This window comes from Camelina sativa, chromosome 17 (genome assembly GCF_030686135.1).
Source record: "Camelina sativa cultivar CO46 ecotype springtype chromosome 17, ASM3068613v1".
NCBI lineage: Eukaryota > Viridiplantae > Streptophyta > Magnoliopsida > Brassicales > Brassicaceae > Camelina > Camelina sativa.
This window is the reverse complement of record NC_141896.1, coordinates 9,464,994-9,492,008: the sequence shown is the minus strand read 5'-3', so window position 1 is coordinate 9,492,008 and position 27,015 is coordinate 9,464,994. Positions and strand designations below refer to the sequence as shown.

The window sequence follows — 27,015 nt, the reverse complement described above, 5'->3', positions numbered from 1 at the left end:
TTGTGCAGCTGGACTGGAGGGTGGTGTGGTGCCTCCATCGATGGGTTGTGGAGTGGTTGTAGGCGCGAGAGCTGGTTGGGTGGCTGCAGGAGGAGGAACCGTAAAAGTTGAGTATTCAGGAATTTTTTCAGAGATGAAGAGGACAAGCTTGTTGATCACAGCTTGAGACTCTCGGTGTTCCTGATCACGTCGTGCATTCTCAGACTCATGTTCAGATATCTTGCGCCGAAGTTGATCTTGAAGCTCCGCAAGAGTTGCTGCAGAAGAGCTCGCATAACTCTCTTTCCTTTTTCCTTTCCTTAGTGTCTCAACAAGTGATCCAAGGCCAAATGGGTTACCTCTGTTATCTGTTTGAGTACACTAAACCAAAAGATAAACATTCGCTAATCAGCACAAACCAGAAAACTAAATGCAGAATCAACATCAAATATTCTAGGTTCCTAAGCATAGCTCATTAAACAATTTTAAGAAAACCAGGAGACTGTTAATCTAAGAATAAACATCAATCATCATTCACATTAAGAAACCAAAATTGACAAAGAAAAATCACACACAAAAGACAAATGAATTACCTCAAGGAAGATCTCATTTCTTTCTTCAAGGGAAAGAGTTCGATGTGTTGAACTCTCTGAACCATCTGGACCATCAATGTCCGTGTCAGTTTGTCTGTCTTCTATGGTCTTCTCATAGGTCTCAGCAACTTGTTTGGCTTTTTGATCCACAAATGATCCATCTGGCCGAGTGTGTGTTTTAAGAAACACTTCGACCAGTGATACAGGACGCCCCAGCTCTTCCTCCTACAATGATAGTGAAACACATCAAATTATGAAAATTTTAGAAAAACATTAGGAGCTTAAGTGGCCGTGAGAGCATTAAATTGTGAAAACATTAGAAAAACTTTGAGGTGAAGTGGATGGAAAGAGAAGTGTTACCATTTCTTGATGAATTTGTACATATGATTTCTGACCAGCTAAGTGTTTGTGCACTCCAAGGCCTCCACGGTCCGAGTTTCTGCAATGAGAAGCATTCTCACTCCTCTCAATGGCATCAGGGGTGTTCCAATATTCGCACATAATAGGCCATACTTTATCACCAATCCATGGTGGTTGTACACCACTCCTCCTAACTTCACTGACAATGCCTTTCATCCTGTTCTTTGCTATCTTCAAGAAACCTTCTTTAACAAGCTCAGTAATCCCGATATCCCAATTATACTTCCGCTACAATAACACAAAACATTTAAGTTAGCAAATTGACCAATTTATATATATAGAGTTAAGTGTTTAAAGCATTGTCAAAACTATAATTTGACTTACCGCAAATGTCCTGAAGTATCGCTCTTGAATGTGTTGTGGAGTAACCTTCCAACTGTAGTAAGGCCCATCAAACTTTCTCCTTAAGATTCCAGCAATGACGCGAGAAAGCTTTCCTTTGTGCCGGTTAAACCTGTTACATTAACTGAGTAAGTCTACTTGAAAATATGAACCAATTACTGAACATCTAATAAAAACCGATAACTGAAACTATTGAATATACTTAAAGAAACAACAAACAACAAACAACCGATTACTGAACATCAAACAACAACAACTAACAACCGAGTATACTTAAAGAAAAATTACAAGAGGAGAGAGTGTTTATACCATAGAGTTTCGACTCCAGGGATAGGATGCTGAGACAGGAGTGGTAGATGTTCTCGGCCTGGAAGAGCTAGCAAACCATCTAACAGATCTTGGTAGTGATCGACATTTTGATTAGGGTTTTGTTCTTCCTCGTTTGCTTCGTCGCCGTTATCTCCCTGTGGAACAAGCTCCGGTTGCGGTTGAGGGTGAGGAACAGGAAGAGGCGCTTGTTGAGGAATCGGAGGCGGTTGAGGGTGAGGAACAGGAAGAGGCGCTTGTTGAGGAATCGGAGGCGGTGTAAGTATCCTCCGCGGTGGATGACTACTCGACGGTTGAAGAGACGGTTGGTTTGTCCTTGACGGTGGATGACTACTCGACGGTTGGTTTGTCGGGGGAAACTGTGAAGGACGGCTTTGATGTGAATGGGTTGCAGACTGTGTCGCAGAGTGTGTGCGTTCAGAAGGGTTAGACGAATGAGAAGAGGATCTGCTACCACTGAAGATTCGGACACCGTTGGCGGTTCTGCCACCGCGACCTCTGGAAGCAACCTTTGTCTTAGGAGGCATCGGATCGACGATTGAGAGAGAGAGAGAGAGAGAAGAAAAAGATTTAAAGAGATAGAGGATTGAGAGATTGAGAGATTGAGAGAGAAGGAGAGCTCGATGTGTTTGAGAGAAAAGGAGAGTGAAGAGGTTTGAGAGAAAAAACCTAGATCGAGTAGTCAAAGGAAATAAGAAGTGCGTATAAGTGTTTTGCCTAGTTATTAACGAACCGACGTCGCAATGTAGTCGCAAAACGGTCGCTGTATAAAATTTTAGGGGAAAAAAAACGCGTAAATAATTGGACAAATTTCACAAAATTATTGGTGGGAACATAAACCGCCAAAACAGGGTGGCAAAACAGTCGCAAAAACAGTAGCAACGGTTGCAAAGCAATCTCAAGACAGTTGCAAAGTGGTGGCAAAGTGTTACTCTTTTGTGACTGTATTTTAATAGTCAATTTAAAAGTTTGATTTTCACACATATTCATTGTTAAGATTGAAATTTATGACCTTAAAAATGTTTTAGGGTCTAAATTCAGTCAAATACAAGTATAAATGTATATCTAAGGATGTACATACATCTCAAAAATGAAATTTAAGATACAAAAATAACAAGAGTGGGAAAAGAGTCGCAGAAACGTTGCTAATTCAGGTGTTAGTCGCTTATTAGTCGCAACTCGGTTGCAAAGCAGTCTCAAGACAGTTGCAAAGTGGTGGCAAAGTGTTACTCTTTTGTGACTATATTTTACTAGTCAATTTAAAAGTTTGATTTTCACACAGTAGGAGCTTATTTGCACCCATACATCACTCATAGTAGTAGTAAAGAGTATATAAAATAGGAAGAGTATGTAAAACATTGCTTTTAAAACATAAGAATTACATTTTCCTAAAGTCCTATACATTCTTCCATGGTGACATGTTTTTTACAAAGATGGCTTTGGAACATATGCATGTATTCATTGTTAACATTGAAATTTATGACCTTAAAAATGTTTTAGGGTCTAAATTCAGTCAAATACAAGTATAAATGTATATCTAAGGATGTACATACATCTCAAAAATGAAATTTAAGATACAAAAATAACAAGAGTGGGAAAAGAGTCGCAGAAACGTTGCTAATTCAGGTGTTAGTCGCTTATTAGTCGCAACTCGGTTGCAAAGCAGTCTCAAGACAGTTGCAAAGTGGTGGCAAAGTGTTACTCTTTTGTGACTATATTTTACTAGTCAATTTAAAAGTTTGATTTTCACACAGTAGGAGCTTATTAGTCGCAACTCGGTTGCAAAGCGAAACGTTGCTATATTGTTTAGTTACTAAACGGTCGCTAATGTGCGACTCTTTTGTGACTATATTTTACTTTAAGATACTAATTTTACTTGCAAATTTCCAGATTAATCAAGCTATTAAGAGTATGTAATTGAAATAAGTTTATTTGATTTAAACATAGAGACAATATTTTACAAATCAGATGCACATTTAGTCTTCATATGCAAGTTCTTCATCTTCATCTTCATCTTCGGATGTTGACAAGTTACATTGAAATTCGTCTTCTCCTTCACCATCTTCTATCTCAAAATCGATTGGTTCATCTTGATGACTCTCGTCGACTAAACTCTCAATGATGATTTCTTCAACCAAAGTCGGAGTTGCCTCAATAACAGTTTGTTGCAATATAACCAAATCATCATCGTTAAACTTCCCTTGAACAACATTCCTCGGATTAACTTTGCACACTGTAAGCCACGATTTGCGAGGTCGTTTAGTGTATGGATATGACAGATAACACACTTGATCAGCTTGAGAACCTATATAAAGAAACGGAACATATTAATTAATTAGCTTGAGAACCTATATAGTAAATTAATTAAAATATTTAGTGAAAAGAAACTTAACCTAAAATAAAAGGTTCGTAATTTCGGTATTTTCTTGACGGAAGCACGTCTACGATGCCTCCATTTGTCATGCGGATACCTTTGCCAACCATTGGGTCAAACCAGTCACAGTAGAAAAGTGTTATCTTTAGGTTAATAATGCCAGGATACTCGAGCTCGATTATGTTTTCAACGGTCCCAAAAAAATCATCCTCCATAGATGCTTCAGAATAATTTTGCCCTCGGACACATACCCCATAATTCATTGTCTTTTTCGTCTGTCCGTGTTCACGCGTGTGAAACATGTAACCTCTGGTAAAATACATGGGCCACGACTTAACTTTGTTTTCTGGACCATCAACCAATTCATGAACCCATGGAGGAAAACTTTGGATATGTTTCATTGTAGACACCTACAGAAGAAATAAATATAAATTGTCGGAAGTGAACCCATTCATTCAAATATTTTTTTTATATTAAACTATTTACATATACTTACATATTGGCAAACCCAATCGCTAAAATCTTCATCTCTTTTCGATGTGACTTCATCATCAGTGAGTTCTGGATATTCATACCGAATTTGATCGTCGAACACACTGTTTTTCCCAACATATAGAAGACAATTAATCCATAAATATATTGAAGAGAAATTGGTATAAAAATAATCTGAAACATATACCTCTCTAGGGGACGAAAGTAATCACAATTCCGCAATACATATGCATGTGCGCATTTTTGATCTTTATCAGACAGCCAAAACTCTGTAACTTGGCCACTAGGACGACCGATTTGAGTGAATATATCTGGTACGGGTACTAGATATACAGGAACCTCACCCGCATCATATCGCAATGACCTGGAAAATATTTAAAACTTTAAGTAGCCTTACATGTTAATTTAAAAGACCATTATATATTATAATGTAAGTATGAAATACCTCCTTCTACTAGCTGTAGAAATGGTTGAAGCAAAGTAGTGTTCTGAGAAGTATGATATCTCATCATTAATATATGATTGAACGATTGATCCCGCTGGATATCTTTTGTTCTTCGCCTTCCCTTTCAAGCGTTTGAAAAACCTTTCGAAGGGATACATCCACCTATACTGGACTGGACCACCAAGTTCGGCTTCGTATGGTAGATGTACAGGAAGGTGCTCCATGACATCAAAGAACGAAGGTGGGAATATTTTCTCCAAATTGCACAAAATCATCACAATATTCGCTTTCAGGACTTGGACATGACTTATCTCCAATGATCGACTGCATAAGTCACGGAAAAATGATCCAATCCCTACAATATATAAATAAAATCATTAATTAATTTGACATATATCTAAAATTAAATTGCTATATATATATATATTCCATTTTTACCTGATATTGCAAGATGGACGTCACGTGGTAACAACTCTGCAAACACAAATGGAAGCAATCGTTCCATAAAGACATGGCAATCATGGCTTTTCATTCCTGAAAACTTTCCATCCTTGATGTCTGCACAACTAGCTAAATCAGCTACATACCCATCTGGAAATTTAACATCTTCTTTGACCCATTGAAGTAGGCTTTTTTTCCCTTTCGCACTCAATCTCGAAATAGGAAAAGGAGCTCTCCCACCAGCATCAACATGCAATTGACTTCGATCACAAAATCTTGCAAAATCCAATCGGGACCTCACATTGTCTTTTGATCTGTCTTTCACATTCATAACAGTGTACATGAGATTATCGAGAATATTTTTCTCAATATGCATCACATCAAGATTGTGTCGTAAGTTAAGATCGGTCCAATACGGGAGCTTCCACAAGATGCTTTCTTTGTGCCAATTATGCCAACTTCCATAACCATCCACTTTATTTTCATGCCCATTTCCTCCGCAGTCAGAAGTCTTTGGCGGCTCGGCATTTCTTATACGCTCATGTAAGACCTGTTCACCCGTCAAATATTGCGGTGGATAGTCGTTCACTGCGTGTTTGCCTTTGAGAAAGTGTTTTTTATCCTTTCGCATTGGATGATTAGCAGGAAGAAATCTCCTATGGCAATCAAACCAACATGTCTTCCTAACAGCTGGCAATTGAAATGCATTTGTATCGTCCATACAAATTGGACAAGCTAATCTTCCGTGTGTTGTCCATCCTGACAACATGCCATATGCTGGGAAATTGCTGATAGTCCACAAAAGGACAGCTTTAAGGTTGAAATTTTGATCTAAGGACACATCATATGCCTCCACTCCATTATACCATAACTCTGTTAACTCATCGACCAATGGTTGGAGAAAAACGTCAAGACTAGCTCGTGGATGATTCGGTCCTGAATTCAAAATCGTCAGAAACAAATACTCTGTGTTCATGCACATCCCAGGAGGCAAGTTGTATGGAGTCAATATCACTGGCCATAATGAATGGTGTTTCGACATCCCAAAAGGATTGAAACCATCTGTACATAATCCAAGATAAACATTGCGCGGTTCTGCTGCAAATGAGGGATGCAATTGCTGAAAATTCTTCCACTCAGCCGCATCTGAAGGATGACACATTAATCCATCCTCAGAGCTGTGCTCAGCGTGCCATCTCATAAAAGCTGCAGTCTTCTCAGATTGGTACATTCTCTTCAGTCTTTCCGCAATCGGTAAATACCACATCTTACTGAACGGTATTCTTGTTCTTCCTTCACTAGCCTTATACCTTGGTTTGCCGCAGAACTTGCAATGCTCCAACTTCTCATCATCTTTCCAAAAGAGCATACAGTTATCTATACATACATCATATGTACGACACGGTAATCCTAGCTTTCGCATCAAAGTCTCCGTCTCATAGTATGAACCGGTTGCCTGATTACCCTCTGGTAAATACTCCGTAAACAGTCCTGTCCATGAATCCATACAATTTTCAGACAAATTGTAGTCGACCTTATTGTTCATGAACCGAGCTGCCAACGATAACTGCGACTGCCCTTCCCGACATCCATCATACAGTGGCATGTTTGCAGCAGCTAGCATATCATAAAACCGTTTTGCTTCTTGGGTGGGTTGTTCATGAACATGATCATTTCCACTTTCATGTTCATGATACTCGTTATATGGTACAGAACCATGAAATGCATCATTCACCATCCCAGCATATATATTCTCCCCATCAAATCCTATTGGTGCACTAGCACTAGCATAATCTGTATTATTAGCATAATGACTACTAGTTCCCTCCCCAACAACATCATAATCTTCACCATGTTCATACCATACATAATAGTTAGGCATAAACCCCCTACTTAGCAAATGATTCGAAACAGAGGCAGCTTTCAAAGACTTCGAATTGTGACATACTACACAAGGGCAGTAAAACCTACCTCTGCTATTTTGTGCATGGGTACAGGCAAAATCAATGAACTCTTCCACTCCCGCCGAATAATCCGATGAGATATGATTAGTGAACGGATCGATCCGATTGTACATCCATGCTCTTGAAGGATTGTTCCACATTATTATTATTTTTTTTTTCTCTCTTTTTTTTTTCTTCCTCTAGATTTTTTTTTTCTTTCTCACGTTTTTTTTTTTTGTTTCTTTCTCTTTAGAGTCGATGTAAATGAAAGAAGAAGTGGTGGCATATATATAAGAGAAATTTTGCCACTGTTTTGCGACTATTATAGAAGTAGTCACAAAATTTCAGTACACCTAACACACGTTAAGCACGTTTTTCGCCGACATGGTGCGACTCTTTTGCGACCGTTTTCAATGTAGTCGCAAAAGTTGAGTACAATATCTCCCACATTCTCAACGTTTTTTGCCGACATGCAGCGACGACTTTGCTACTAAATAATACTCCAAAAAGTCGTTGCAAATAAGTCTCTATTTTGCGACTTTTTTGCGACGGCACTCACGTACCAAAATCGCAGTTGCAAATTAGTCACAAAATGCATCTTGTTTTGCGACGAAATAACATCAGTTACAAAAGAGTATGTATTCGGTCGCAAAAGTGAGACGTTTTTGTGACTGTAATGTTTCGTCATAAATTTGCGACGGTTTTACTTCCGTATTGTGTATGGTCGTTAATCGGTAATAAAATAGTCGCAAAACCGTCGCAAATATTTGCGACTAAACAATCAGTCACAAATGGTAGTCGCAAATGGCATGTTTTCTTGTAGTGTATACTCCATACACATTCGGACCTTTAACAAAAATGGCTGCAAATAATGGGATCACGAGCCTCACCAACATTAAGCCTTTCAATCTGACTTGGTAGATTTGAGTGCAGATTATTCATTCGTGGAGGCAGTATACTAATCTCACCGGAGAAACCTTAGAAATGATCTTAGCAGATGTTGAGATAAACTTATATTCATATATATTAATCCTTTATCTATATATTTATAATTGTTTCACACATTGATGATTTCACACATTGATGATTAGTCTGATTAACCAAGTTACTATGTGAGTGTAGAAAACTCTCATCCATGCGAATGTAAAAAATATCAAGTTAACAAGTTCCACAAAATGATCGTGGATGGGGAGTGGAGATTTATGGAGAATTTTCAGTTGACTAAATTGATGGGAAAATTTAGGGCAACAAACCATGTTTGCGAGGTCCAATAATTAAAAATACAGTTAATAGGAAACTTAGATTGAAACTATACGACTGAAGTTTTGTCTAAAAAATAAGATAGATGGCCATTATTCCATCATCTAAAAAAATTCTACACTTCATCAATACATATTTTACTCTCTAAAGGATTTATAGTTTTTAACCAAATTACTATCAAATTTTCCTTCATTTCCCCCTAAAAGATTAAAAACAATTAAATCTACACCAACAAATAAAAACATTTTCAAAAAGAAAATTAAAATAAAATAAAAAATTATAGAAAATAACCCCGCACGTACGTGCGGGTCTGAATCTAGTTCATTGTAAATTTGTAATGATTTGCTATATGTTTTGTGTGGCGGTTATTTGAAACAAATCAAAGTTGCAAATATACTTCACAATTATACGACAAATTTGTTATAAAAATAATGTTGCATTAATAAGACATACATAGCAAGAATTCATTTTATTGCAATTTTTGAAACATATGTGCAACAAAAGGGGAATTTGCAACGCTCATACAACAACAATACACCATAATGTTAATTTTACGGAGTAGCAACAATTTAAACTCTTTCATTAATTCATCTGCCTACATAATTCATCCCTGTAATGTTAATTCACACTACTGTATTTCAATGCACTCTTATGGTAATTTCTTACATGGTATCAAATCCAAAAGTGTTCTAGCTTGTCTGAAATAAACATTTAGACTAAATAATATAGTTAGTTAATTGTGAAAAACTTTTCATAACTAAAATTTGGAAATCAGAATATGTGGCTGAATAGATACGATTATCTTTAGCCACATATCTATACTATTAAAGCAGAAGTACTCTCTAGAATAAAAATGGACCATGACTTGGTTTTGGTAGATTTTTCATTAAAAATGATTAGAGAATCACAAAATTTAATCTAATTAACCTATAGTTTCGATTTTGACAAATGACGAAAATGCCCTCGGTCGATTACTTTAAAAAAAACGGGTCGGGACGCGGATCCTTAAAAAAACCGACAATAGAAGGAAAATAACCACCGGATCTGTTTGTGTTCGAGAATAATATTTTTCGGATCCAGTTTATTATTTAATTCAAGATTAGTTAATTAAGATCCCAAACAAACCCATTCGTTATAGGCAAACACTCTGATTTCATAAATTTTAATACCGAAGAATTTGAATATTTACTTAATTACCGAAACATATCATAACAAATATTAATTTAAAAGGAAATTTTTCTGATTCAGTTAAAATCTTATAAAACGAATATTCAAGTTACCATATTTTGTTTAATTCCTTGATTTCCGATGTTACAATTATGAACTAATCTTTTACGATCAAATTTTCAAAGGAATATTCGTTTATCAGTTGTAACGAATCAAGCAAGTAAATATATTTTGCTTATATTCCTGATATCAAATCTTAACTTATAAGTGATAACCTAAATCAATGAATTGTAACTATAAATATATTGAGAACTTTCTATTGGATTATTATACTAAAATAACGATTTTTACTTCGTTACACAAAATGATGGCTCTACCCCTATCTTACACTCCTTTGAAAGACCTAAAACCATACAAAAACGCTTGGCGTATTCAAGTCAAAATTCTCCACAGTTGGAAAATGAATACCGCTAAACTTGGTGAATCACTCGAACTAATTCTCGCTGACGAAACAGTATGTATTTTAAGTATAGATTTATTATTCTTTTGCTAATATATTAATATCATTTCATTCTAAGAGTATTTTTTTTGTTTTATATAGGGTGACAAAATAGGAGCTTCTATCAGAAAGGATCATATCAAAAAGTTTGAATCTGAATTGAAGCCTGGATCTTGGAAAGTTATATCAACTTTTGGTTTGAATCTCTGTACATCCTACTTGCGTCCTTCTCTTATTAAGTATAAGATTAGTACCAGATATGGTACCACAATTATTCCTTCTGAAAATGTATCTGATGATCATTACCTATCATTCACATCGTTTGATAGTATACTTGCTGGAAATCTTGACAAAAATCTCCTGCTAGGTAATTTCATAATACATATATTTTGTTACTAATTTACAAAGATGATTTTATTAATAGTTGTATTATTTATATTTACAGACGTTATTGGTCAAGTAGTCAGTTCTGGAGGTTTAGAAGAAATCACAAGTCGTAACAACATTACCAGGAAGAAAATTGAGTTTGAGATAAGAGACACTGAGTAATATTATAAATCTAAATATATATTTTTAGATTTTTTTTGTTCATAACAAAAATAATATATATATTTTCATGCTTATACATTATACTATTTAAAATCTATTTTATATAGATTTTCATGCTTATACGTTATACTATTTTAATATAATCTATGTCTGTTAAAATTCTTATTTAGGGATAAACGATTATCATGTACTCTATGGGAAACCTACGCTGAAGCTTTAGATCGTGCTATCAATGATTCAAGTGATGGAATGGTTATGTGTTTCCTACGCTTTGTTAAACAAAACAGCTATAAAGGTAACAGTACGCATAATATTTATACATTTAATTTCTAGGGCACAGAATATTTATCAAAAGTATTTTTAGAAAACATTTAACTACTGTATCATATTTATATTTCATTTCAGAAAAACGATACATTGAGAATGCTTTCGATTCTTCTATCTTGATGATCAATCCTCAGTTACCAGAGATGGAGGCTTTTCAGAACATGTAAATTCAAATAGCTATGAAATTATTAATCAACAATATGTTTCATTATGATTTACTATTCCTCTTTTTCATTTTAGTCTTCATGCGGATCAATTGGCTTTAACAATTACCAATTCTGGTGGAAAGAGAGTTTATAACCCGTCTGGCTCCAAGAGTGGTCTTGACTTTCCTTTGCAAATGATTGCTGACGTACTTGCTGAAACAGAGGTATTTTACATTTATTAATAGTCTAACAATATATTAACATAATCTATTTTGGAAAATGTATGAGTTATAAGCTTAAGGATGTAATATTATTTTGATAGGTAGGAAAATGTAGAATCGCATGTACTATTTCAGCAATCGATACAGACTGGGGTTGGTTCTACATTAGCTGTCGAAAGTGTAATAAGAAGGTTGATAAAGAGGACCTGTCAATTAAAGTGGAAGATGTTAAGAAACCAAGCAAACCAAGGTGGAGGTGTGAAACCTGTAACGAGTGGGCCACGTTGATTGAGCCTAAGTAAGTCTTCTAATTATTTGTCATATATTTTGAAATATGAATATTTGTTGGTTTATCTATTAGATGATTAATTCCTCTTTAGGTACAAATTACATGTCCACGTTTGGGACAAGAGTGGTGAAACCAAAATTTTCATGTTTGATAGTTGGGCATCAAAAATTGTTGGTGTTTCCGCAGCTGAAATCCTAAATGGTTCATTTGAAGAGTTATATTTTTAAATTCCTTGGTTAGATTTTTAACAAAATATGGAATCATTCACAATATCGAATATGCAGATTACGGATCCTACTTTGATCCATGATCAGATTAAGGCTGTGTGTGGGAAGACCTTTCAATTTCTGATATGTATTGGTGGGGACAATCTTTCTGGTGCTAATGATAGTTACAAGGTTGCTAATGTCTGGGAAGGCAATAAATTCATGGAAATTAGTAATGAAGCATCTGAAAATACTATTGACAGAATTAGTCTCACCTCTGAACAGGTTTGCCTTTTTTTATTAAATATAGTTTCTATATATCTATATAGTGCTATCAGAAACATCTAATGTATATACTTTTTTACGTGCAGGCATCACTGATGATTACTAATGGCACTGAGCCTTATGAGACTGATCATTCTTCCAGTTCAACTCCTTCGTCGAAGCGCAAAACAGAAGCCACAGACCCAAACATTGATCAATCATCTACAAGCAAGAAAAAATGTTCCGATCAGTCTACTGATTTCACCGAAGATAAAGGAGATTATCCTACCAAGGATTTGAATGAAGTCATTAGCTGTGAAGATGTTGATCACGGAAAAACATAGTCCTACTCCACGTTTGGTTTCCAATTATTTTCACATTTTTCCTTTGAACAATAAAAAGCATTTTTAAATGCTTATTTTAAAACTTTGTTGGTTATTTATTTGGTTCAGTTTTTAATATTATTTTGCTTTGGTTATTTATATGGTATTTTTATTGTTTATAATTTATTTGTTCAAAACTTAATTTATTTTACTAGATATTTGACTGTTTAGTTTTTTTCTATACTTTAGAATATTGTACTCAATTATTTAATTTAGAAATCTTCAATATAGTAAAATAAGGATCTCTTTCAACAGAGACATTGATGATGAATTAGACTTCTAAGAATCATAGTTTCAATGGAGTATATGATGATGAAATCTACTTTGAAGTAGCATCAGTTTCATCATGTATCTATAAATGTAAAAGAAATTTATACTGATTCTAATTTTTATTGCAGTACATGCGATTAGTAAAAACTGCAATTCAAGCAGACTGTCTAATTTAGTATTAGTACAATATAAATATGAATTAATCTATTACAATGTATAGTTTCGATCAAATTTAACCATTGCATGTATGGATTATACACCAAACATAAATTTTTTGTTATTTTCAAAGTTTTCGCCTTGATTACTTCAATTTCGAACTGACAAAAAAAAAACCGACATAAATTTGTAAGTAACTTCCAATCACTTTTCATATTCCTCTTTTCTAGATATATATATATATATATATTTTTTTTTAATTTTTTTTGCAACTTCAAACTTCATTCACGATAAAACATTTACTATATATCTATTATCTAAAATATTCTAACCTCTCACCTTTCATCATCTTTCTTCTTTCTCCAAAATAATCAAGAACCAAACCAAAAAATGGTTGCATACATAGAGGATTTGAATCCATCAACAGATAGGTTGAGTGTTGCTGTTAAAGTACTGAGGCTCTGGATACCCGAAATCATCATAATGCAGCCTACCTACATTTGTTTGATCTTGGTTGATGAGAAGGTAACAATCCATTTATATCCTTCTTCTTAATATTTAAATCTGAAATTAGTTTTTATATATTTTAGGGAACAAGAATTCAAGCTAAACTCCGAAGTCAGCTTTACTTTGATCAGTACATAGATTTGTTGCAAGAAGGACGATGGTTTCTTCTTTACAAGTTCCAGGTTATTGAAAATCAGAATATTTACAGGAATTGTAACAATTCTTCTGAAATATTGATCACTAGCCAAACTCGCATCACTGGAATCCCTCCTAGATGTCCAGATAACTTTTTCCATCTAATAGATGCACTAACAGTTGAAAATGCCGCAGAAGATGAGAGAAATTGTTGTGTTGGTAATTTTATTTAAATATACTGTTTAACTTACAGTTTTAATAAAACATTATTTCCTTAGATTCATAGTTTTTTTAATTTCTTTGCTCTTTTCAATCAATTTCAGATTTGTGTGGAACGGTGGTAAGAGTAAATCTACCGCGTAAAATTGTTTTTCTGGAAAATGAAGTTGGATTCAATGGTCTGAAAGATGTTCTTCGCTTTACTGTAATTGACATCAAGTAAGTTAAAAGTTTATAAATTTTTTAAAGAAGTACTACCTCATTTGATTTATATTTGCCATTGAAAATAATACATAGAAGAAACCACTGAAGTTGTCCATTGTTAATTTGTTTATTGTAAAGTAACGAACAGATTCAATGTATTGTCGTCGGTGATACATGTTCTGAATTTCGGGAAAAATGGGAACAATATGTTGCGAGTCCTTCCTATGCCAGTGAACCAGTATTGTGTCTGCTTATGTTTTGGAGAATCTCTGTCTTTGAAGGTACTATGCAATATATTAGCATTTTGTACTAGATAAGCCAATAGATCAAATATAAGATTTGTCACTTACTTTTTTTTTTTAAAGGTCACCGTTATCTAATGTCTCAAATAAGATGTTCTAAACTTTTACTTGGTAACGAAGCAAGACCATTCACTACAGATCCTGCACTGTAAGTTCATCTATAACATCTATACTATGACAGATTATTAATATGGAATCATTACTATAAGCTGTTTTAACTATTGTGTTCTTTTATCTTTCGCACTCTTTGTTTTCATGAATCATCAGACGATGAAGATTATAACGGCTCAGAAGAAGATGAGAGTGATTCTAATGATTCGGTGTAATCCTGCAATTATAGATCAAGTTTACTGTTAATTTCGTTAAAAACTTTCATTTGTTTTTTATTTGAATAAGTTCAGCTCTTTGTTGTTTAGATTTTGGACCTATATTTGCGGATATTATGCCAATTACTCTTTTCAAATCTTGAATTATGTTCAAATATATCTTTTTACCAAATTATGCATAATACCTTCAATTTCAAAGATTTTTTTTGTCAGAGTATAATTCATGATTGACATATGCATGCCATTAAAAATTTGAACATAATTTACGGTACATCTAAGACCAATGCATGCCATTTTTGAAACAGTAAGATTTCGATTCCCATTGTTTACCTTTTTTGTTTTCTCTAACTGTAATGATTACGTAACATTTATATTTCCAATAAGGGTATACGAATATTGTTAAAAAGATATCAAAGAATATAAGCGGTTATTATATATTTTGCATTATAAATATTTATTCTTAATTAATAAATCGTCGTAGTTGTCAATATATTAACAAATCGTTGTAACGATTCATAAACGACGTGTATTGACTATAAAAGGAACCAATATTTGTCATTTTAGAAGTTACCTTCTATTATCTTTATCGATTCTTGACAAAAAAAAACACCGATCACACAAAATGGCTATTTATGATAGAGTTAAGGATCTTCTCACATGGACATCAAGCCAGAAGATTCAAGTTAAGATCTTGAGGAAATGGAGGAAGGAGTCTGAGGAAGGTTCCACAATTCATCTAATCCTTTGTGATGTCTTCGTAAGTATCTATACATTATCTTCGTAAATTCATGACTGTTTGAGAAAATATAAAAATTTGTTTTTTCATTAATTGTTACATTTTTTGAATATAGGGTGAAAAAATTGAAACAACAATTTCTCCGGATCTGTTCCAAATTTTCAACAATCAAATTGCTGAAAATGATTGGAAGATTGTTTCCAATTTCTCGGTGTGTTACCATGAGAGACGTCTGAAGCACACTCATAATGATCATAAGATCATTTTCTCCAATGACACCATCGTGGAAAATTCAGAAGTTGTTTCCAACAATCACTTCTTTGAACTCCAAACTATTGACAGAGTGTTTGATGGATTTCATTCTGTCACACAACGTCCACTAGGTAAGTTTCAAATATTTTAACAAGTTATCTGAACTTAACTATATTTTGATGGATCCGTAATATTAATCTAAGAACTATATTCCCGTTTTCTACCAGACATCATGGGCGAAGTGATCGATGTCGAATCAATGATCCATGCACATGATCCAAATGTGGAGGTTCCTAATGAGATTATGAGGATCTTACGGTTTTCAATCCGTGATTTGAGGTTCGTTAAAATTTTCACTAAAATCTTAGGTCAGTTTTATATCAAGCTTTTTTAATAGTATAGATATACTGAAACTATGTTTGATTGTTTCATAGTGGTATGGATATAAGCTGCGTGGCATATAATGAGACAGCCACCTTTTTTAACGACAATTGGTTGGCAACAGGATGTTACCATGTTGTTGCAGTATTGCAGTTTTGGCATGCCAAATATCCAAGTTTCGGTAATTAAATTATACTTTATATAGTTGTTATTCTAGATTTTTATGGATAGTAATTTTAATTTGTACGATTTTGATCAGTCGAATGTTTATACCACAACTTATAATAGGACAAGGAATCATTTGATTGGTTCTTAGAAAATATCTATAGTTATTGGACATAAGTATGTAGAGATTTGTTTGATTGAAACATAGTTTATATCTTTGGAATTAATAGGTAAACGAATTGAACTGTACTCTACCCCGTTGGTATCAAGGATTCATTTTAATCCTCCAGTTGCAGAAGTCCAAGATTTCAAGATGAGGTGATTTGATCAATTTCAATTTTAATATAAAAAAAAAAAATTATTGACTAATATGATCTAACTGAAATTATGCAGGCTAGAGTACCAAACTGCTGTAGATGGTGGAAGTGATTGAGAGATGCTGAAGATGGTGGAAGTGCGAAGAGATTGTTTTTAATTTGGTGTTTTAATAATGAAACTACGTTTGTCGTTTGTTTTTAATTTGTTGTCAAGACTTGAATCTAAGTTATAACTAAAAGATTTAGTAGTAAGTTAAAATGTTTCTCTTATTTTCAGTTTCATTTAATTCAAACTTATTGTTTTCTGTTATAATATTATAGAGTATATAACTAATAACTTATGGATATATAACTAAAAACCAATATAACTTATTTTTAACAATTTAAAATATGTATAAATATAGATGGATATATAACTAATAACCAATAGAACTTATATTAAACAATTTAAAATATGTATAAATAAACTAAACTTATAATTTAATTAAACTTATATTTAATTAAAATAGAGATTTCAAATGGAAGATTGTAACAAAATTATTTTTTCAAAAGAACTATATTAAAAAATACTTTGCCTTACTCAGATAAAACATTATTATGTATATATCTATATTATACAAATAACTGAGTAAAAGAGGATGATGATTTGATTTCTATCATAATCAAATCTTCACAAAATCTGAGTAATGGACTGTGCATATGTATACAAATTTTTAACATTTAATATAAATAAATATAAAATAGGAGTGGAAGTATTTTTACGTTTCACATATGTACACGAAGAGACTTTTTCCATTCTCTTCCCTTCCAAAAACCCTATAACTATCCAAACACATTTCAGGAAAAAAAAAGAAAAAAAACCTTCAATCTCACCAAAAGCAAAATAAATTTTATATATATTAGAAAATGGTTATCAGTAGAATTGCTGATCTCAGTCCTGGAAGGACCGATTGGACGATCATCGTTAAGGTATTGAGTACTTGGAAGATACATGATTTTTTCGAAAAAAGGGTCATGCTCTTGGTGGATAAAGAGGTAAATCTCAACTTAGTATATTCTTTATATCCATTTTATATTTTCTTTTGGGTGTTTGATTTAATGATAAGAGATGATAAGATAATTTTGATTTTGGACATGCAAGGGTCAAACGATTGAAGCGACTTTAATCCACGATCCGCGGTTGAAAAATGTTCCAAGATATATCTATGACGGTGAATGGTATAAAATTGATAAATTTAAAGTGATCTATCCAACTCTCAGAGAAAGAAACACAACACATCCTTACCAGATAAGAATTATCGAGGAATCTGAGATGATCACTTTAGCAGATGAGGGAGAGGGTGACTTCTATCGATTCAAAGACTTCTTAGACATTAAAAATGGCAGATCGTTAAATGGTTCATCTTTTGGTAAGTACATTCATTTAACCATATTTGCAATTCCAAAGATAATCATATTTACATATATTAATATTAACATATATTTATTTATATTATTACAATATAGATGTATGTGGATGTATAATCGATGTGGAGCATAAACCTAACGATAGTAGTGCCAACGGTTATGATGAAGTACTATTTACACTCATCAATGGCAGGTACTATTTTTTGTTTTAAAGTTTACACTATGTGTTGTTTTATCTCCATATGTTTTTATTGATTTTTACTACATCAATTAGAATTATCATATTTAGATACTAAGAAGATAATAACTTTTGTTATATTTTTTTAATTGTGGAAATAATAGGAATGATAAACTCATGTGTTGTGCAAAAGGATTGTATGCTGACTATTTCATGTATTCTTGGAGATTAAAAGGATGCCATCTCACATACAAAACCGACCCAGTGTTTTGTGTTTTACGTTTTTGGAATGTTGGTGTTATTGGAGGTATGTCTCGATTTTAGACTTTATTCAACTAAATTCTATGATCAAATTTAATTGAACATAGAAACAATGATAGGAAAACCATGCATTGTCAATCGCACTGGCTCATCCAGGATCTTCATAAAACCAAACTTTGCTGGCTTAGAAAATCACAAAACAAAGTAAGTTTTATTAATAAATATTTATAATTTCTTCTTAATATGTTGTGCTCAAAGATATGTTGTTCATATATCCAGCTCTGAATTTGCGGCGTCGTATTATATAAGGAACCTGATGGGATAGAATGATGAAGCCAATCGAACATTTGCATAAGGAGATCAAGGATAAAGTAGTTTCTTATAATTGAAATATATGCATCTTCCTTTTTATGTATTAACTTTTGTATTATGTTCTTTACTTTGGTTGTACTCAGTATTTTACTTCTGTTTGGATAATTAACTTTGGCATGTTTTTATAGTCCACTTATTCAATTTCAATCGTCGAAACATCTAACTGTATAAGGAAATGCATATATGCATTATACTTATTACTTTCCACTATTGATTATAAAATCTACTAATTAACCAAATTATAGGGGAATTATATCAAAGAAACTAAATTAGGAATAAATATCTTTTTAATTACTATTGTAATTAAACGCAATCACAACAACTAACAAAATTATCTTTCTTCCTCTCATTCTCTACTTTTGGGCTGATTATAGTTTCAACTGTCCGCAGTTTCTCTAAACATACTGTTAAATCAGTGACTATGAAACGCAGGAAAGATGAATGTGAGAACAAAACTCCTAAATCTCCACAATTTCCAAACTTAGAGAAGAAATTTCGGATAACTCCATCTTCTGAAAAGGAGAATCCACCACAACCATTTATTGGATCTAAAAATACAGTCCCTATTAAATCTGCATTTCGTGCAGTGTTGAAGGATATTACAAATACCACTGAAAATAATAAAAGTGTTAGCAAATCTACACAACAGCCACAGAGAAGGTCAGCACATGAAAAAAATGGGACAAAAATTCCTTTAACATCATCCACTTCAAGAAAAGAACTCCATGGTATGTAACTCTTTACTATATATAATATAGATTGTACATAATAATCTAATAACATAAATTCAAATCATTTTTTTATTGTTTGTCAGGTCCTGTTCATCCATCTCCTAAAAATATTGGATCTAATAATATAGTCCCTATCAGTTCTGTATACGTTCGTCTGTTTAAGGATTTAACAAAAAAAGGTTACAGTAATACAAGTGTTACTTTTCCTTTAGACCGATCACAAAGGATGTTACCATATGAAAATGATATCAGAATCAATAAACTAACACCATCGGCTTCAAGAAAAATCCTCCAAGGTATGTACCTCTTAATTATAGATTAGAGATAATTATTTAACTCCATTAATCCATATTATTTCTTATGTTGCTAAGGTTCTGGATATGCACCTCCCACCAATATTTATTTTGTAGATACCCCGTGCACACCTAATGTATGCATTTCTCCAATCCGGCGTTTGTCGTCTCTTACGAATGAAGCAAGGATTAGTCCATATTCAAAAGGTTATATTTACGTATAATCATATAATATTTTTGTTATTCACTGAATACTTTATAATTTAGTTCTAATACACATTCTTATCCTATGCAAAATATATATACAGGAAATGGATCAAATTTCTCTGAAATCATTGACACTTCAAGCAGAGATTCTGTAAATACTAATCAAGCAGGCAATATGAATAAAGGAGTTACCTTGGATGTCTATACTCAAAATACAACTCATTCGTTGCTACCAAGTATCATAGATCCAAGCCACGACATCAGTAAAAAACAACAAACTAGATTCGGTAAACAATTTTTTTACAAATTATTTAGGGTGATTATAGTAATCTATTCTACTCAAAATCTTGAAAAAGAGTTTATTTTACTAACCCCTATTTTTAAAAGCAGGCAAAGTATGTGTTTCTTCAACTTATCCTTCTGAGGATAACAATACTATCAGTAAATTCAGAGATTTAGACAACACATCTGATCAAGAAGAGAACTCGGAACTTGAGGATTTTGAAAGTGGTATAGTACAGGATTGTCTCTACTAATTTTCACTCAATAGTTATTGAATTCATTATATATATCTAATTAATGTTGTATAACAGATGATTCAGAAGCTGAATATGAACAACAAGTCTTTGATTGTAGTAGTCAAGAAGATGAACCTCATGACCCATCTGATGCTATTGAGTCTGACTCTGATTCAGAGCCGATTACACAAACCATTGAAGATAAACATAAAGAGGCTAAATGTCGTTATGATTTCCTAAACCTTTTTGATGAGGCTATTCAAAAGGTGTTTGGTAAACCTAATTCAACTGTGAAGGACAATATCAATTTGAAGGAGAAACAGAAGACGAAAAACACAAAAGACGGTATAGTTATCAGAATTTTCTTTTTTTTTCTATATATATATCGGATACTGATTTTCAAACATAATTAATAAACTGTTTTTTTATAAATTCAGCTTATGAAGATGACGGTGATCCTGTCCACACATGTAAGGATTGTGGTGCTATTTTCTGGTATGGTGAAAGATTAAATCGGAGGAAGAATACAAAAACACCAATATACAGTGGATGCTGCATGCATGGACAAATTCAACTACCTACGTTTAAAGAATCTCCAGCTTTGCTTTTGTGGTTATTAACATCTGATGATGACTTAGCCAAACATTTCCGAGAAAATATCAGAGCTTATAACATGATATTCTCATTTACCTCTATAGGAGGTAAAGTTGATCGTTCAGTAAAGAAAGGTCGAGGTCCTTCTATGTTTGCTCTGCAAGGCGAAAATTATCATCTAATGGGTTCTTTGAAACCAAAACCTGGCGACTATCCAAAGTTTCAACAGTTATATATTGTTGATACTGAAAATGAAGTAGCAAACCGAATGAATATAATGAGGTAATTCTATATCCAAAATATTATTGGTAATATAGTTTTTCTTTTAATTAATTTACTGTATTTGATCCTTTCTAATACTAATTCTATTTTCAGTAAAGGTAAAGATGATGAGAATCCATCTGAAAAGAGAAAGTTCAAAAAGGAAATTGTTGAAAAACTGCAGAAAATGTTGAATGAAATAAATCCTTACGTACAGCATTTTCGTTATGCAAGAGATAGGTTTGCTTTGGAAAAAGAAAAAGCAAATTTCCATATGCGAATCGTCTCTACACGTGAGAAAGATGGCACCAAATATAATTTGCCTACTGCTTCTGAAGTTGCTGCATTGATACCTGGAGATTTCCATACCGAAATGAATAAGCGTGATATAGTGGTTGAAATGCAATCTGGTAAGTTGAAAAGGATTCATGAGTGTCATATATCTTATCTTGCTTTGCAATATCCTCTTTTATTTCCACTCGGTGAAGATGGATACACATTGGGTTTGAAAAAGAGGGTTAAAAAAGGATCAAAGAAGAAGAAGCGAAAGGATATAAGTATGAGGCAGTGGTACGCGTATAGGCTACACGAGAGGAAAGATGAGAAACATATATTATTCCGGTCTAAGCGTTTATTTCAGCAGTTCTTGGTTGATACGTATACTATGATTGAGTCTAATCGTCTCCGGTACCTAAAAAAAACCAGAAGAAATTAAGGAGTTCAAACATAGAGGAGATTCAGCTTGCAGCGGATGAAGGAGAAGATGATCTCACAAATCATGGTAACAGAGTTGTTATTCCACCTTCTTTCACCGGTGGACCAAGTTATATGAGGCAAAATTATTTGGATGCTATGGCTACATCTAAACATTTCGGTTTCCCAGACCTTTTTATAACCTTCACTTGCAATGCTAAGTGGCCAAAAATCACAAGACTCGTCAATCAGAGGAATTTGAAAGCTGATGATCGACCGGACATCATTTGCAGAATTTTTAAGCTGAAACTAGAGAAGTTTATGGATGATTTAACTAAGAAACATATATTGGGGAAAACAGTTTCAGGTAAATCTCTTCCACTAAAATCTTGAATTTTAAAATATTAAATCATTTTTTATTGAAAATGATTAAATTTATAAACATAATCTGTTTTGCAGCTATTTATCAGATTGAGTTTCAGAAAAGAGGTCTTCCTCATGCTCATATTATTGTTTGGATGGATAAAAAACATAAGTTCCCAACAGCCGATCATATTGACAAGATAATTTCTGCTGAAATTCCAGATAAAGATGAAGATCCAGAACTCTACGAAGTTGTCAAAGAATGTATGATTCATGGTCCCTGTGGAAGTGCGAATATGAACTCTCCCTGTATGGTTGGAGGAAAATGTTCAAAGTTCTATCCTAAGGAGTTTGTTGATACAACAAACTTAGACAGAGATGGATATCCAATTTATAGGAGGAGGGATGATGGTCGTTTTATAGAGAAGAATGGTTTCAAGTGCGACAATACATATGTCGTCCCATACAACAGAAAACTTTCTCTAAAGTACCGAGCTCACATTAACGTGGAATGGTGTAACCAAACTGGATCGGTCAAGTACTTATTTAAGTATGTGCACAAAGGTCAAGATCGTGTTACTGTATCTGTTGAGGCAGGTCAAGAAGAGGATGAAACAGAGTATACCTCCGACGGTGTCAATATTAACTCATCCAAAAAAAAGGATGATGTTCAAGATTTCTTTGACTGCAGGTTTATCTATCTAAAACATGTTTAAATAGTTCTATAAGATGATACCCCGTCAAATGAATTGAATGATATGAAATTTTTCCATTTTGCAGATATGTTTCCGCATGTGAAGCTTTCTGGAGGACGAATCAGTATCCTATACACTATAGAACAACACCTGTTGTCAAACTTACATTTCATGAGGAAGGAAAGCAACCTGTTTTCTACAAAGATGGCGACAAGCCAACTACCGTATTAAATCGCCCAACTCTTGATCACACGATGTTTACCGCTTGGTTTGAGTTGTGTCTAAGGGATGAGGAAGCAAGAAAGCTTACATATGAACAGGTTCCAAATAAATACATCTATGATAAAAAGGAGAAAGAGTTTCGTCCGAGAGGTAGAACTGGTTTCTCTATTGGGCGAATCAATTATGTGCCACATAATTTAGAAGATTCATACCATCTTCGAATTCTCATAAACAGCAAAAAAGGTCCTACCAGTTTCAACGACATTAAAACTGTCAAAGGTGTTCTTTATAAAACCTATAAAGATGCATGCTTCGCTCTAGGTTTGCTAGATGATGACAAAGAGTATATTGAAGGCATAAAGGAAGCTAATTTTTGGTGTTCATCAAAGTTTTGTCGTAGACTTTTTGTGATAATGCTTATATCTGAAAGTTTAACTTCTCCTAAAACTGTATGGGAAGAAACATGGAAAATCCTTTCAGAAGATATTGAGAGAAAAGAAAAACAGAGGAGACAACGTCCAGGTATATTTTTACTTCTATATCCACCAATAATTTGACTATATATTATTTATTAAATATATGATAGCTTATTTTCATTTCTCTAACCATATGAGTAAATATTGTTTTCGTTAGACTTTTGTTTGTCAGACACGGAAAAAAAGAAATTGCTACTAAGAGAGTTACAGAAGCTAATGAAAAGAAATGGATGTTCATTGCAAAAATACAAGCTTATGCCACACATATCTCTTGAAGATGTAACATTGCCTAATCAGTTGATACTGGATGAACTCAACTACAACCGTGAGGATTTAGCAAAGAAACATGATGATTGGAAAAAGATGCTAACAGAAGAACAGAAGAAGATCTATGATGAGATAATGGAAGCTGTAATCAATGACAAAGGTGGTGTATTTTTTTTATATGGATTTGGAGGAACAGGGAAAACATTTTTGTGGAAAGTATTATCTGCAGCAATAAGATCAAACGGTCATATTGTTCTCAATTCGGCATCTAGCGGTATTGCCTCTCTACTACTGGAAGGAGGAAGAACAGCTCACTCTAGGTTTGCCCTTCCTTTAAATCCAAATGAAACTTCTACTTGCAACATGTCAAGGAGCTCAGAACTTGGTGCGTTGGTTAAAGAAGCAAAGTTAATCATATGGGATGAAGCTCCAATGATGAGTAAATACTGCTTTGAGACATTAGACAGAAGCTTGAAAGATATTATGAGGAGTAAAGAAGACAAATTGTTCGGAGGAAAAGTTGTCCTTTTTGGAGGTGATTTCAGACAAATTCTTCCCGTTATTGTTGGCGCAGGAAGGGAAGCGATTGTCAATGCATCATTAAACTCTTCATACTTATGGAATCAGTGCAAAGTTTTAAGATTGACAAAGAATATGAGGTTGCTTCAAGACATTGGTAAACAAGAGGCCAGCGAGATAGAAGACTTTTCTAAATGGATACTCGCAGTTGGAGAAGGAAAAATTAATGAGCCTAATGATGGTGTGTGTGAAATAGATATCCCACAAGAGTTACTTATTCCAGAGGGTTCCTCTCCGTTAGAGTCAATCATTGAAGCTGTTTACGGAAAGAACTTTGCCACTCAAAAAGATCCTAAATTTTTCCAAGAACGAGCTATTCTTTGCCCTACGAATGAAGATGTCAATTCTATCAATGATGTCATGTTATCAAGTCTAAACGGTTAGTTCATCTTTATTCGTCCTTTAGTTATTGTTAGTAATCATACACACTTACTTCATCAAATTATTTTATTTAGATTTTGTTTTTTCTTATTTTTACAGCTGAAGAAAGAATTTATCTAAGTTCTGATTCAATTGACCCTCAAGATAAACGTGCTCTGAAAAATAAAGTTTACTCACCAGATTTTCTAAATACCATTAAGGTTTCGGGTATACCTTATCATAGGCTTCGTTTGAAAATAGGTTGTCCGATTATGTTAATGAGAAATATTGATCCGCATGGTGGTTTAATGAATGGTACAAGACTGCAGATCACCCAAATGGCGGACCATGTTTTGCAAGCTCGGATTTTAACTGGTACGCGAGTTGGTAAGATAGTTTTCATCCCTAGGATGTTGATATCACCATCAGATACTAGGTTGCCTTTCAAAATGCGCCGAAGACAGTTCCCAGTGTCAGTTGCTTTTGCAATGACTATCAATAAGAGTCAAGGTCAATCTCTGGAAAATGTTGGTATATACTTGCCTAGACCCGTTTTCTCCCATGGTCAGTTATATGTAGCAATGTCAAGAGTTAAATCAAAGTCTGGATTGAAGATGTTGATAACAGATGCTGAGGGAAAACCTCAAACAAAGACCACCAATGTTGTTTTTAAAGAAGTTTTCCAAAATCTTCACTAGGAAATGGAATGGTACTTACTCCCTAAATTCTAGGTATATTATAATTTCGTTTTATTAATATATATGTTACTAACTCTATATTTATTCTAATTTGCCCTACAGAGAAAATACAACACATGGTTGAATGGGTTAATGACGGAATATGGTACTTTCATGACTATATGAGTTATTTCTACTCTTACTATTATTTTTATTTTATTTTATTATTGTTTACTTTGGATATTAAACATTCATAAACACAAATTATTATTATTGTTTAGAATCTTAAAACACAAACCAACAAAACTATAGTCCGATATTGCTTTCTGCGTAATCCATTACGAACCTACTATCCGATATTGTCCAATATATACCCTCTAACATATCTACTATTCAATATACTCTTTGTCTGTCTGATTTTGTAAGCAGCTATATTATGCAAAGTATGAGATTATATAAAGCGACTGAATTAGTTTATTACCGATTACGTTTTTATTTTAACTTCGATAATAAGATAGATTACCTAACTCAGATAAGAAAAAGGTTAAAAAAATTTAATCCCGTGCTGTAGCACGGGTTATCCCCTAGTATAATTATAATTTTGGTTTACTTCGTATTTCACATCATTGGTATAATTAATAAATAGTAGATTCAATCGCAGTTATTTCTTTGGATTTTAAACTTTTGAATAAATAATTATAATTTATTTACATTAAACACTTTTTGGGGATTTTACCGTTTCCTTTAATCTTCTTCTTTTTATCCCGATTTTGATTCTGAAAATTTAGGGTTTTTAAATCCTGATTTGGGGTTTTCGAATTCGTTAACCAAGAATCGCTATATTTATTAATGTGGGTTTTTAAATTTCTCTTCTTAGATAAAAATGTCGGCAGGAGCACGAGTGGTTCGGTTTCACATATTATGCCCTTCCCAAAATCTTTTCAACTTGTTTGGTCCAAGACACAGCAACATCGAAAGGATAAGGAGAGTCTCCTCTGCTCAAGTCTCCCATACTCCTCGTACCGGATTCCATATAGTGTTTGTGACGGCATCAGAAAGACTCGCGGCTCTCTACCCAAGCACGTTCGTTGCTGCCGTCCGTCTACTCCCCTCTTGCATCAAGCCTTATATCGGAGGTGTGACTGTTACAGATCTCGTGGAAGAGCAAAGATTCGATGTTAATTGGGTTGATCCAAATGGGCATTTGAGGTTCGAGCACCATCC

General features: G+C 33.6%; 6 protein-coding genes across 6 annotated transcripts; 4 read left to right on the top strand and 2 right to left on the bottom strand.

Moving 5' to 3' along the window:
- Positions 1-3,637: 3,637 nt before the first annotated feature.
- LOC147923442 (uncharacterized) lies at positions 3,638-6,410 on the bottom strand. Its single transcript, XM_087496442.1, has 6 exons — positions 5,411-6,410; positions 4,973-5,327; positions 4,787-4,891; positions 4,532-4,718; positions 4,055-4,445; positions 3,638-3,966 (listed from the first exon to the last, which is right to left on the bottom strand). The coding sequence occupies exons 1-6, from the start codon at positions 6,393-6,395 to the stop codon at positions 3,638-3,640; spliced, it is 2,352 nt and encodes a 783-aa protein (XP_087352568.1). The 5' UTR covers positions 6,396-6,410.
- A 139-nt stretch (positions 6,411-6,549) lies between these two features.
- LOC147923441 (uncharacterized) lies at positions 6,550-7,517 on the bottom strand. The gene is made up of 2 exons (XM_087496441.1): positions 6,643-7,517; positions 6,550-6,559 (listed from the first exon to the last, which is right to left on the bottom strand). Exons 1-2 carry the CDS (start codon positions 7,515-7,517, stop codon positions 6,550-6,552), a joined length of 885 nt encoding a protein of 294 aa, XP_087352567.1.
- Positions 7,518-10,243: 2,726 nt separating this feature from the next.
- Positions 10,244-11,546, top strand: LOC147923440 (uncharacterized). The gene is made up of 6 exons (XM_087496440.1): positions 10,244-10,297; positions 10,385-10,649; positions 10,728-10,827; positions 11,002-11,126; positions 11,237-11,321; positions 11,399-11,546. Exons 1-6 carry the CDS (start codon positions 10,244-10,246, stop codon positions 11,544-11,546), a joined length of 777 nt encoding a protein of 258 aa, XP_087352566.1.
- Positions 11,547-12,068: 522 nt separating this feature from the next.
- Positions 12,069-12,628, top strand: LOC147923439 (uncharacterized). The gene is made up of 2 exons (XM_087496439.1): positions 12,069-12,305; positions 12,392-12,628. The coding sequence occupies exons 1-2, from the start codon at positions 12,069-12,071 to the stop codon at positions 12,626-12,628; spliced, it is 474 nt and encodes a 157-aa protein (XP_087352565.1).
- A 733-nt stretch (positions 12,629-13,361) lies between these two features.
- LOC147923438 (uncharacterized) lies at positions 13,362-14,224 on the top strand. Its single transcript, XM_087494118.1, has 3 exons — positions 13,362-13,618; positions 13,684-13,954; positions 14,059-14,224. The coding sequence occupies exons 1-3, from the start codon at positions 13,484-13,486 to the stop codon at positions 14,175-14,177; spliced, it is 525 nt and encodes a 174-aa protein (XP_087350244.1). The 5' UTR covers positions 13,362-13,483; the 3' UTR covers positions 14,178-14,224.
- Positions 14,225-15,408: 1,184 nt separating this feature from the next.
- LOC147923437 (uncharacterized) lies at positions 15,409-16,753 on the top strand. Its single transcript, XM_087496438.1, has 6 exons — positions 15,409-15,543; positions 15,638-15,905; positions 16,002-16,113; positions 16,209-16,336; positions 16,551-16,638; positions 16,714-16,753. Exons 1-6 carry the CDS (start codon positions 15,409-15,411, stop codon positions 16,751-16,753), a joined length of 771 nt encoding a protein of 256 aa, XP_087352564.1.
- Positions 16,754-27,015: the final 10,262 nt, after the last annotated feature.